Source organism: Bacillus rossius, chromosome 1 (assembly GCF_032445375.1).
Source record: "Bacillus rossius redtenbacheri isolate Brsri chromosome 1, Brsri_v3, whole genome shotgun sequence".
NCBI classification, from domain to species: domain Eukaryota; kingdom Metazoa; phylum Arthropoda; class Insecta; order Phasmatodea; family Bacillidae; genus Bacillus; species Bacillus rossius.
In genome coordinates this window covers 97,909,866-97,923,663 of record NC_086330.1, presented here as the reverse complement: position 1 = coordinate 97,923,663, position 13,798 = coordinate 97,909,866, and the positions used below count along the sequence as shown (strand labels likewise).

The 13,798-nt window shown below is 39.9% G+C and overlaps 1 protein-coding gene across 1 annotated transcript; it reads right to left on the bottom strand.

The window, feature by feature from the left end:
* Nucleotides 1–9,162: 9,162 nt before the first annotated feature.
* On the bottom strand, nucleotides 9,163–12,563 carry LOC134529334 (GA-binding protein subunit beta-2-like). Its single transcript, XM_063363294.1, has 3 exons — nucleotides 12,495–12,563; nucleotides 10,734–10,827; nucleotides 9,163–9,832 (listed from the first exon to the last, which is right to left on the bottom strand). The coding sequence occupies exons 2-3, from the start codon at nucleotides 10,806–10,808 to the stop codon at nucleotides 9,362–9,364; spliced, it is 546 nt and encodes a 181-aa protein (XP_063219364.1). The 5' UTR covers nucleotides 10,809–10,827; nucleotides 12,495–12,563; the 3' UTR covers nucleotides 9,163–9,361.
* Between the last annotated feature and the right edge of the window lie 1,235 nt (nucleotides 12,564–13,798).

The window sequence follows — 13,798 nt, the reverse complement described above, 5'->3', positions numbered from 1 at the left end:
GCGGTGTCCTCCGTGCAGTCCAACGCGTAGCGCGTCCAACGGAGAAATGAAGGTAGATTTTCTCCACCATGCGGTCCTGGAGGAGGCGGGGCTATCGCTTCCGTCGGTGAGCGGACATGCGCTTGCAATTTCTCTCCCTTCGCCCCGGACGAGCACGCTCGTGCCTCGTGGTCATCACCTGGCGGCGGCGTGAAATACATCCGCTTCCTCTCACGGAGGTTCACGTGAAGGTAAAATGTCAAACTTTGTGTGTGGTGTGTGTGTATGTGTATTTATGTGCTTGCTGTGTGTACTGTGAGTTCATTCCTTTTCCTGTCTGTACATTCCGTTTCCTGTGTTTACTGTGTGTACATTCCGTTTTCTGTGTGTACTGTGTGTACATTCCATTTCCTGTGTGTTTGTACTGTGTGTTCATTACGTTTCCTGTGTGTTCTGTGTGATCATTCCATTTCCTGTGTGTACTGTGTTATTTCTGTGGTTGAATGTGTGTCGATTCGTTAAATGTGCGTAGTAAAATCTGTAGTAGCTCTGAATATTTACTAGTTCAAAACCACTTGGTCTTGATAAATATTTTTCCGTTATTCTTGGTACTTTCGTATGCACAAAACATGTTACGTTGGTCTTAATGTTTGTAATCGATTTTATGTTACTTTAGGTCTGACAGTTCGAAGACTTTGTCTTGACTGGTCGAAATATTTTATATTAGCTGACGACGAAAAAGGTTATGAGGTCCGGGAATGACTGGTCTAAACTTCTGTCATTGTACGTGACCTGTTCTCATGGTCCGAAGACACTTGACCTATATGTATAGCATTGTACATGAACTGGACGGAATGTATTCCCAGCATCGGAAAAAATTAAACTTTCAGGTTAGGCTTGTCGCTAACGTATTTAATTCGTCGGATAGGTATATTGTCATGAGTTGTTTTTCTTAGAGTGAATTATTAATAAACTACACGAAAGGTGGTGAGAAACAGAATATAACATTTATTTCATATTTGGTTACACTTATCAATGACTGCGAATCAAACGGAGGACCCGAATCCATAGATTTTAATTTTGGAATTTTTCCCGAATTTCTAGGTAAATAATTACACAATTTCAAGATGAGGTCCAAATTTCAGGATGGCGGTTGCCTAAGTAATAATAAATTAATACTGCACTCTAGCGGGTAAGAATTAAACTTATATGACGATAGCGTACTCTAGTAAACGTAAAAAAGAGTTTGGTCTCCAGCAGACGTAAGAAGATGGTGGACGTGACGTCGTACTAGCCCATGTTTTATAGATATATATATATATATATACCTTGACATTAGTGGTTGGAGGTTAGTCTGCCGGCGGCTTCCATGGAGGAAGGATCTGTTGCGTTTTTATAATTTGTTGACCTCATCGTGTTCAAATCAAAGGCATAAATACGTTTTTAAATATTTTTTATTAACTTTTAATTATTTAAAAAACTTTTATAAAATTTGATTTTTTTTTCTCATTAAAATAGAATAATAAATAAAGATTTTTAAGATGGTGGCCGTAACGGAAACTTCAACGGTGACGTCATAATTCAAAATGGCGGACTAACAACTCAAGCAATGTTTCTAGAATCCAAGATGGCATCCGTAACAAAAAATTGCAACGGTGACGACATAATTCAAAATATTGGGTGTAGTGTAGGACATTATTATTATTACTTTTTATTGAGAATTTTTTAAATATATTAATAAATTACTGGTTTACTCTCGTCGGTATTCGAACTGATAACAGAAATCGATTAGTAACTAAACATTTGAAGTATGCAATTTTTTAAATATGTTTTGGACTTTTTTCGGAATCTCTAGCATTAAAAATACGGATTTTCAAGATGACGACCGTAACTATAATTGCAACAGTTACGTCTTAATACAATATGGCAGGTCTGTCTCGAACAGGCGGTGCTATTATTACTTCAAATTTAAAAAAAATATATATATATTACATGTCCGGATATGCATTTATTTTTATATATAGGCCTACCTTATTTAATTCTCAGTCTGGTAAATGTCTCGATGGCAGTCCGCCCCGTGCTCGCGTGGTGCGCGGACGTGTGCGACGCGACGTGTCTCGTGCGCTGTTACTCTCCTGGTTTAGTGCGAGAGCGAGTTAAGTGTCGTGCGGCTTACACGTAACGTATTCTAAAGGCTTCTTACTGACTTTCGCAGGACCATCATGGCGACTTGCCAACCGACCCCACGAGTGAATACCCTTCGCGTGAAGTGTCAAACCAAACCGCTCGCGTTGGACTTACTCCGATGGCTCGACGAGACCCTTGGGCTGCAGGATGACGAAGTGATTGCTGTACAGGTCGACGGACGCCAACGGTGCGTCTTTGTGAAGTTGACATCACTACTACACTGCGAGAGGATCATCCGAGAGACCGGCGGAACATCTCAGATACACGCAGCGAGTGGTGAGTCACTACAAGTAGACATAGAACTGGCGCTAGACAACCTGAAAACCGTCAGGGTCGTAAACATTCCCGTGGAAGTACCAAATGAACGGATTGTTTACTCGCTCACTCCGTACGGAAAGATACACACGTGCGTGGACGAAATGTGGGGGGTGTATCGCAAGTTCAAAGCCAAGACAGGGGTACGAATAGTGAAAATGGAACTCAATCAACATATTCCCTCACAGCTGGTAGTCGATGGGCATCACGGGTTCGTAGTGTATGACGGACAACTCCAGACCTGCAGTCACTGCTCGCAGGCGGGCCACCACCGCGCGGCTTGCCCCACTCTTCCGCGCGAGCGGTCGGGCGCGCCGCGCACGTGGGCGCAGACACTGCAGGGTGGCGCGCAGAGCAGTCGCTCGACAGAACCGCACGAAGTGCGGGACCGGCCCACCACCTCTGGGGCGAGCTTACATCCGCCAGCACAAACTCTGACGTCAGAAGACAGGGAGGAGAGGCCTTATGAGGCGGTCCCAATCAAGACTCTGCTGTCCACCATTACCGCATCACCTCTTGCTCCGACTCAACAGGACATGCCCGCCCCGGATTTACGACTCGATACGCCCACGGACATGGAGGATGACGGAATGCCCGAATGCTCACAGGAGGCACACTCCACCAACCCCCGCTCAGGCAAAAAGTCCGGTGTGCGTGAACGGCACCCGAGCGGGCGCAGGGACAAAAAGGCTCGTCATGCGAGTCGCAGTCCAGCCAGTCGCGACACCGCCCTACCGGACAGCCCGCGCTCACAACGTGAATACTCACTCCGCATTGCCCAGCATGTGATCGAGCAAATCAAGGGGGGTGCGATCAGCATAACGGAACAGAGTGGGGGAGGGGATGACGTAGTTGGTAGCAAAGACGTAGCGGATGACTAGAGTTTTAACAATTGCCACTGTCAACATTTGTGCAATTGAAGCTCCTTTCAAATTTCATGCTTTACACAGCATTGTACGTGCGCACGCTATCGACGTACTATTTTTACAAGAGTGTGCGCTAGAGCGGCTACCATATTTTGACCAATATAATGTGTACCCCAACATCGGCCCTCAAGGAAGAGGAACCATTGTTGTCACAAAGAACCATCTTGAACTCACGCACATCAGAGCGCACGCATCTGGGAGAATAATCTCTGGCACACTCATAGCGCTCAATCCCTCCAGCGCTACTGGCAGGAGCATCATCGGACAATGTGTGAATGTCTATGCCCCCTCTGGCTCTCAGCGTCGAACAGAACGCCAGGAATTTTTTCACCAGGAAATCCCACCATTTATAAGGAATGATGGCACGGGTCTTATTCTAGGTGGAGATTTCAATTGTATAATTAAACCCAGTGATCACGTTGGTGGACACTACCCCATTAACACGGCACTGCATGAGCTCGTTACTGCCATTGATGTGGAAGACATGGTCGACATTCTTCAAGTACCCACACCACATTACACCTTTCATGCCTATTCATCTAGTTCGCGCCTAGACAGGTTTTATATGTCCCGCACGCATCGACACAACGCGCGATCATATGATGTGGTGCCAGTGGCTGTCACAGATCATTACATGGTCGTTTGTACTGTGGCTGCTCCGGAGGTTTCACCCACACCTGGGCGTAACTACTGGAGACTACAAACACGCTTGTTGGGTCAAACTGAAGTGGACAATGATTTTCATCGGCGCTGGTCTCATTGGTTGCGATGTAAACAGAGGTACGCGGACACAGCGTATTGGTGGGATGGCTGCGTCAAACCAGGTCTGGCAAAATTATTTAAGCACCATGGTGGGCGTTGTAGACGGGAGCAGGACTCCCTTCTCTATTTGCACGAGAGGGCCCTGCGGGAATTAAGTACGCATCCAACCGCAATTACCAATTTGAGGGATCAGGCCCGTCGCCTTAAGGAACGGATCATCGCCATACACCGAGCGAACATGGAAAGTCGCATTGTATTCAACAACACCAAGAGTGCGCTACAGCAAGAAAGGCTTAGCATTCACTCCCTCATGCGAGATCGGAAGAGGCGTACACGAAGGCACATCAGCTCGGTTGTGGACGCGAATGGCACGATCGTAAGGGATTCCACAACCATCCTCGCAGCATTTACAAGTAGTTACAAGGAACTCTATGCGGACCACGACATTGACTATGATGAAGGGACGTCATTCCTCGATGTGTATGACAGCAGCCTTGACGACATAGCACAGCACCATCTGGAGGCCGACCCAACTGACGAAGAGATCACACACATTGTTCGGAGGGCCCCAAAAACCAAATCCCCTGGTGTGGACGGTATCCCCTACGAATTCTACCAGCACTATTGGCCAACGATTCGAGAGGAATTTTGCGAAATGGCGCGCACGGTCATTCGACGAGGGCGTCTGTGCAGCACGCAAACAGAGGGAATCATTGTGCTCATCCCCAAGGTACCACAGCCACGTGAAGTAGCCCACTATAGGCCTATCACGCTTCTGTGTGCTGACTACAAAATCATCGCACGGGTGTATGCCAATCGCATTAAATCAGCGCTGTCTGATGTCATCGGGCCGGACCAACATTGTATTGTGCAGGGGACGTCCATCACACATGGCACTTCTGCGCTCCGCGATGTGCAGCTCCTGGCGCGCACAACGCCGGGTGCTGTCGCCCTCCTGAACATTGACCTTGAGAAGGCTTTTGACCGGGTGCAATGGAGCTTCCTCGACAGGGTGCTCGAGCACCTTTGCTTCCCTCCCACAGTTCGAGCTGTCCTACGCACGTTCCGTGAGAACCTAACCTCGAAGGTGTCCATCAATGGTTGTTTTGGTGACAAATTTCCGATTCGCTCCTCTGTCCGACAAGGGTGCCCGCTCTCGATGGTACTTTTCGTCCTTTATATTGAGCCTCTTATAAGGAAATTTAACTCTACTCTCTCAGGACTGAGTATTCAAGGGAATCCTTTAACGTGCATTGGGTATGCAGATGATGTTACGGTCATTGTGCGTAGTGACCATGAACTCACGGCCGCTCATGCTATTCTTGAGGCCTTCCACACGGCAACGCATGCAAAATGCAACTTCGCGAAAACCAAAGTGTTGAATCTGAAAGCAGCGCCAGATGTGATTGTGCCACAGCATTCATTCGTGTCTACGGATGCGATCAGGACACTTGGAATACTTTTCACGGGTGACATCGGTCATACCATTCAAGAGAACTGGGACGGAGTGGTGCGGAAAGTTCGTGGTAGCCTGCTTGAGTCACACCTTAGAAACCTCAACATCATCCAACGTGTATATATCGTTAACATGTACTCCCTTTCACAACTCTGGTACATGGCACAGGTGTTCCCCATGCCAGCTGCGATTGCAGCTCAATTCAGGCAATACATTGGATGGTTTATCTGGAAAGGATTCCTCTTCAAGGTCAGCCGCGATCAGCTGACGATGCCTGTCAGTAAAGGTGGTCTCGGACTCATTGAGCATGAGCAAAAAGCACGAGCCTTGTTCCAGAAATGCGTCATACAACGTGTCTTACAGGGTGGTCGCTCCTCGGCTTTGTACACAGCCGCATGGGGCGCCAGGGAGCGCCTACCCCGACACTACAAGTCCGCCGCCGATCACCTTCGTACGACGATTTCCGAACTTCCCGAAGGTACGCATGTCTCCACAAGACAACTTTATGGTTTCCAGCGACGAGCAACACCCTCTGTGCCGAATATTCAGAATAAGATCCTTTCTTTGCGTTGGCTGAACATATGGAAAAACGTTTCTGATCCTGAATTACCTACTCATCTCCGTGCCGAAGCTTTCACATTTGTCAACGACCTGACACCCACCCTTTATCGCAAGAAACGCATTGCGTTATCCCAGGATGACCACTGCGAACTCTGTGGCTACCGTGACACCGCCCTCCATCGCATATGTGCTTGCTCCTTCTCGCGCCCCTTGTGGGAGTGGTGTACAACCAAACTCTCCAGACTGCTCTGCCTACCTCCACGAGACGTGTGCGCGGACCGCATGTGCTACCTCGACATCACGGCCTTCCCTACCGTGAAGAGGCGGGCGGCTGTGTGGCTGATGGCGAATTTGATCGATTTTGTGCTCAACACTCAAGTGCCATACTTCTTGCGGGACTTCATATCCCAGCTACGACGTGACAGATGGTCTATGGTAAAAAACAATACGTTAAGAAGGAGGTTTGGACATTACCTTTTCATGTTTTGAAATTTGTACAGATGGTGTGGGACTGCGTTAATCCGCAGGGGCGAGGTATCAGTATCCTGTAACCCATTTGTGCTGACTGTAATCTGATGTGAGCTGTAATGTTATGTACATGCACATGATATCACAATAAACTAATAAACTAAAAAAAAAAAAAGATGGCCGTGCTGTTAAAGGCGTATGTTTTCCAACCTAGAGGTCAGAGCTGCGATGGTTCGAATCACAGTGCTTCCAATGTATTTTGCATAAAAAATTAAATTTAATATGTTGATAAGGACCATAATAGCTCTGGTAGGTAATAGAACATCAACCTTATGTGATGAGACAGAGCGACGCTGGCGCTCTCTAGGAACAAACAGCAGATTCAAAGTCGATGGTATCCAAGATGACGGCCTTCAGCGGAACAGAAAAAATCAATATGGTGGTCGTGACGAAAATTTCATCATGATTGAGTGAGGCATTCGATTTAAAGAGGGCGTATCTAGGATGGACGCCGGGGTCAAGGTCAAAGCCAAAGGTCAAGGTCACGGTCATCCAATATGGCCGCCGTGAGGTCACAATCCAAGATGGCGGTCGGCACCACAGGCACCACACCCTGAACCATGTGCCCGGAGCCCCTTTTCTATACTACTAAAAATGTTTACTCAGAAAATTATTTAAGAATACAAAATATTACACCTGAATATTAAAATTAATAAAAAAATTACTGAAACACCTTATTTAAAACAAAATCATAAAGCATTGTTAACTAGTACTACCAATCTGGAAAAAGTAACAGGTAACTGGTAGGTAATATTCTATTGCATACTTTCGAACTGGTAATTAAACTCTCCTAAATCTTAACTTGTATAATTGAACCGGTGTTTTCAAAAGGATTGTAACAATTTGTATAAATATTTTCAATAGTGTTATGTTTCATACTTTAGTTCTCATTAACCCATTTATTCTCTCTTAGATTCCATTCCAGATGAGAACAGACACAAGAAAATACTTTTATTTTTAACCCATGCTCACGGAAGTTAAAAATATTTAAACGAACTAAATTTTACTTAAATTCTTTTGCCGATCCTCTTTCTTCTCAGCAGCCAAAATTTTAATGTGCGCCACGTAAAGGCTTTTTTTTTTCGTGACATAACTAGTGGTCCGCAGTGCAGTCCGGAGCTGCAATCGCGATCGACCGGAACCTGGCAGGGCCGTTTTGTAAGTGACCTTACACTAATCTTCCCTCTTCATTCCTATTTTTAATGGAATTTCAAAGCGACTCTGGAGACCCGTAAATGGATGGAAGAAAAGGCGAAATGGCCTGGGTTCTGTGCAACTGCGTTCATAGTCGAAATACATGAAAGTAGGGCATATGAATTCTTTGGAAATCAAAAAATAAACTGAAAAAAATTACATTTAATAATCAAATAATAATTTTATTATTAGACCGAAAAACATAGCTTCATATGTATTTTGTTTTCGCTTCTGTGATCTCACAATTTAACAAATATGTAAGCCTACTGTCATCTATATTTTATTTTTTATTCGTATTCCTTACACTAGCTTCTCCACTCCTTCCATTTGTTTTTCATTTTCCCACTGATAAATTATGTCCTTTTGCAGTCAGATATTCCACGCCTTTTCTAGTATCTTTGCGAGGATGCACTAACTTGTTCTGTTTCATTAAAATGCAAGATTAAGGGATTTTTCACGTAATAATTAAGGTCAGCGAGTTATTAAAATAACATTTATTGAATATATTTTTGGAAATTTAACTTAGATTTTAAAGTTTTGAAGAGGAATTGGCAAAAAAATCGGAACCGCTGCCTTAGCATTTATCCGTTTTAAATAATATTTTATGCTATTACATATTGGTCGTTGTAATAATGTTATTTTTTAAAAGCTGATTGTCTTACAGTGCTGGGCTTGTATATTTATTTATTTATGATAGTATATTTTAAGAACATTCTAATTATAGTTTTGAAACTAAGTAGAACAAATAAATAACTTGTATATAAAGTTATGTGTACACTTGTTGAATGCATTGGTATCAAGTAAACATACATTAATTGTAGTTTCATTCCATTCCAGTATGGACTTTCAAATATTTCTCTAGGTATCTCTGTTTATGTCTCTCTCTGACATTCTGAAAATGTTGCATGCCTTAATATCATTCAAATTTCCTTACTAAAAAAGGTAAACTACAGTAGTTGTAATAGAACAAAGCACAGTAAGTACTTAAAACACAATATTAATTATTTATTTTAATCCAGGATGAGAAATATTATTTAATTTTATACGGGATATTAAAAAAAATATCAAACTATGCAACTGAAATGTAATTTTCATATGTTATTGCTTCAATTAATATCAAAGAAAATTTTACACTCCACTGAATTTTATCACATCACCATTTTCTAGTATACCCATGCGCCAGTAAAATAATATTACAATGAATAAACGAACAAATCATACATCGGGTTAGGAAATATAAAATTAGACTTTAACTGCACTAATGACAGAAGCATTTTATTTTGAAATAGCATCAAAGACAGAAAATCAATACTTAACAAGTAATGAATAATGAAGTAACAGTATATAAGGACAATTCTAGTTGCATCGCAAGTGTGCAGAATTGAAACGAACTCTCGGTTGAGTTGTGAACCACCTCTGTTTGGTTAGCACACTGAGCTTTGACTTGACCATTTCAGTGTGTGCTTATCCAATCAACCATCAGTTGATTCCTATTATGCTCCGCCCAACTCAACGCGGTCTGAAGTTGATCGTTCTTCAAGTTCTTGTCGGCGTTGAGCCGCAGGAGCAGCTGCACCATCGGCAGGGAGTTGTACTGAGCGGCCAGGATAAGCGGGGTGTTGTTGTGTTCGTCCCTCACGTTGACGTCGGCCTGGCGCGCCAGCAGTAGCCTCGCCGTCTCGACCTGCTGGCCCTTCGCCGCGCCGTGTAGCATGGCGTTGGTAGACTCGTCGGTGACGTCAGGGTAGCAGCGTGCCAGCTCGTCCGCCAGCGCGTCGTAGCCGTTCTGCCCGATATGGAGCATCGGCGCGGGCTCTGTGATGTTCTGCACCTGACTGTACGCCTCAGGGTCGGTGTGTACCAAAGCCGTGATAAGGTAGTTGTGCAGGTTTCCCCAGTTCTTGGTGTTCTTGTATGTGTAGACCTGCAAGATTAAAGTTTATCCGAGAGCTGAGAGCAGAGACAATTTTTTTTCTCTTCACAAATGTCGTTATGAGAATATTTACAGATCCGGCAAGAACTTTAATCCTTAACTTACTGTACGTAGATAAAACTGAACTTTAAAATCGGCATAATTTTAATAAATCTTTAGTTATAAGGCAGAGACTCCGAGAGTTGTAGAAACTAATGCTTTTGGATGACAGGAAACAAATTTGTTATTTAAAAAAAATACCCATTTACCATTGATAAAATATCAACAATAACATTTTCCCGGCACAAAAAAACTTGCTGTCTTTCTGTTTTACATCCAAATATTAATTTTACAATGTGTTTTATAGAGGAGGGGGGTTAAAGTATTTAATTTTTTCACATTAAAGTAGACCTATGCCAAAATAGCTCATGTCATCAAAATGTCAACACCTTACAATAATTTGGAAATACATTCCCCTTTATTTTATAAATAAAGACAACATTAAAATAGTATTGGTGCCCTTTAATACACTGAAAGAAAAATTAATATTTTTTTTTTGTTTTTGCGTAGTATTTCCGCTCAGACAATGGCTGGGTGAATGGGTACTTTAATTGCTAGGAGGAAAAAATATATATCTTGTAAAGTACGCAAAAACCTAATACAACAACGATTACGAGTTAATAATACCTTCTGCCTACCACAAAATAAAAATAAAAAAATTGTGTCCCTTCGAATCACTCAGTTATTTTGTTTCATCACGATTGTTTTTATGTTACCACAACCGCTCGCCTGACTGACGAAGTCTATACAGTAGCGTTTACATTTATTAAGGACATTAAGAGAACAAGTTAAAACAGGAAATTGTGTTTCATGAAAGCAGCGTAGTATTTTGTAACACAAATAATGTACTTACTTGATTACATTCGAGTATACCAGCTGTTGCCTGGGCCACCAGAAGGGACACGATTAGAACGCCAATTGTTTCCATCTTCTTCTATAGGAGGAACCTTTAATAAAACAAATTTATTCATAATAATCCTATCTGGCATAAAATCTAGATTGTCTTTGTGTGCTCACATATATAAATAGAATAAAGTGTTGTGGCTCTCATTCCTGTACACTTATTATTTATTTCAAAAATATTTTTAATACTGTTATTATATCAAATCTTTGAACAAGTGACCAAATATTTTAAATAAATTTAAGAATAATAATTTACAAATACTGGATTTTTATATTAAATTAATGTAAATTTTTGTTTTAAAAATTATTTCCTTTAAAAACTTTAATACGTAAATTCTTTAAAGTTAATACCTGTAATTTTAATTTTCTGACTTGTTGCTGGAAAATAAATGGCAATGTTGTTAATATATTGATGTCAGTTGTGTCAATATGTAAAAATTTATGAGTGATATTTTATGCAAAGAACATTTATTTTTAGGTAGTTTATAAGCCTAATTTACGAAACATTTTGTATCTACTAATATATTAATAAAGTAAAATAAATTTCCCTATTAAATTTTTACTGATTGATTCTTTTCCTGTTTAAAATACATAATTTTTTTATTGTATAAACCTTATCAAAACATGACTTATTAATGAACTATAAATATCAACGTAATATATATTATAGCCATATGTTTCTTAGATTTCTTGTAACACATTAAGTTATAAAATATTGAAGTCAATGACTATTCCGGTTCAACATGGGTAGTAACTTCTTAAAATGCATTACAAGAGTTTAATTTTTTAAAAGTGTTATTTTTTGCGTTCATCTCAATATTTTCTTATATATTAGGTCTCTTTAACAGTTGATTTGCGATAGTATTACATGAACCAAATTTTTCATATGTTTATTTTTTAAAACCCTATCAAAAATAAATAATCAATGAAAAAAAAAATCAATATCCCGAAAAAGAAATCGGAATTTATTTTGATACTCTTTCCATAATATTTTCATAATTCACGATTTGAAGATTCCGTTTGGTGGAATGGATATTAAAGTAAAAATGTTGTAGTTTTGTGTATTCAATTAATTTATGGAAGAAAATAAAATCAGTAGAAAGTGTCACTCACTGACTTTTAAAATTATATAATTTGTGCAAAACAATTTGTATTGTTATACATACCCTTAGGAAAATTTTAATAATTTTTAGAATAGGTTTATTGTAATTAGTCATCAAATACAAAACAAGAAAATAAGTTATTGAAAAATTTTCAATAAAGTGAGGAAACATGTTTTTAAAAACGAATTTACTTGAACAAATTATTTAATATGAACGAATATCAGAGCAATAGTTTAAATTACACTGATTATCAAAGACTGGATGAATATCAACAAAAATTGTTAAGGACATTTCTTCATAAAATGCCTTTACGAGTTCAGTTCCAAAGTTGCAGATTTTTTTTTTTTAACTGGTATTGTGTAGGAGCTTGAAAATAATTGATGTGATTGGCGCACAGAAGTTTATTGATACATCTCATTAAAATCCAAACAATTAGTTAAATAAACAATTAAATATATTTACATTGTACTAACAATTTTTCATAGTATAATAACATATTCCTTAATAATTAATATCATACATGAGAAATTTGAAAATTGTTTCCTAGCTTAATGAAAATTTCAAAAGTGTTTTAGTATACCTATTTTAAACGGTAAAATGCTGCTTACCTGAAGCTAAAGTGCGAGACTGGTACACAGTAGCTGTAAGCTTATCAGTGCTTGCCGCTGAACAACTGCTGAGATGGTCACGGCAGGAGGTCTTTATACGGGCGGAGGGCTGCATGTCACCGGGGTCATCAACAATTCAGAGGTGAGAGGTCATGGTAGCAAGATATACTTAAATACTGATAATGTTATTTGCATACATAATTCGGTTTTTCAGTTAATCAAAATTTTAGGAATTTAATTTTCCTCATACGATAGTTTTCCTGCTTCAGATCGGGACAATTTTGCTATGAAATATTTTGCTAAAGACAATGTTGCTTGCCTTAAGGATTTTGTATTACAGACCAATTTTTCATTATTGTAGAATATATGCATTTTTTATTAAAAAATTTTGAACGTCTAACTGAAAAATTTTTTTCCCTGCGTATACATACAAACAAAAATCTATATTCCAAAACATCAGTCGTTCAATTGCTAAGTGCGAATTTTTTTTTAGGATAAATCACCAAATTTTAAAAATACCAATTGTATTAATTCTATCTTTAAAAAATACAAACACTATTATATATAACAGTTCCTCCGAACACAGGAGTAGGAGTTTGGTGTGTGTGTCGGTGTCCGCCATCTTGGATTGTCACGTCACTTTCGCCATCTTGGTTGAACTTGACCTTGAACTTCAATATTTGCCCAAAATTCCCCCAAATCAGTCAAAATTTCCAGTTTATAGTGAAAAAAATTCCACCAAAAAAATCTCAAAATTATAAAAATTAAAATTCACCTATACGAGGAAACAAAATCCCATGTTGAGGGAAAATTTCCCGTTTTTGTCCTTAAAAAAATCAACAACTTGAAAATTCCCCAAAGCGGCTTAAATTCCCCATGGGCAAGCCGACCTACGCGGCCGAGGTCATGACCTCACCCATTAGGATGTCACGGCCTCTAACTTGAATTATAATGTAACCGTTAAAATTATCAATACGTGCTCTATCTTGAAAATCCGTATATTTAATGCTAGAAAATCGGTAAAAATTATAAATCTAATAAAAATTTTATATAATAAAATTTTAAAATCGTCAGTCCATTTTGAAATTATGACGTCACATCCACCTTATTGTAAATACGTAATTATCATTTTAAAATTCTGAAAAAAATAATTTTTAAAAAATTACAAAATTATATTAATGAAATTTTAATTAATAAACGCACTTACATCATTGACTCTTCACTTAAAACCCAGTGAAGACAAAATAAAAAATGTGATGGATCGTTCCTCCACAGAAGCAAACGACAGATGACCTCCCACCACC

What these genes read in the sequence shown, in the direction of transcription:
- LOC134529334 (XM_063363294.1), bottom strand. Translation starts at nt 10,808, where the DNA reads ATGGAAACAATTGGCGTTCTAATCGTGTCCCTTCTGGTGGCCCAGGCA. An exon ending in GTATACTCGAATGTAATCAA is followed by an intron (nt 9,833 to 10,733) that starts GTAAGTACATTA and finishes TTAATCTTGCAG; the next exon opens with GTCTACACATACAAGAACAC.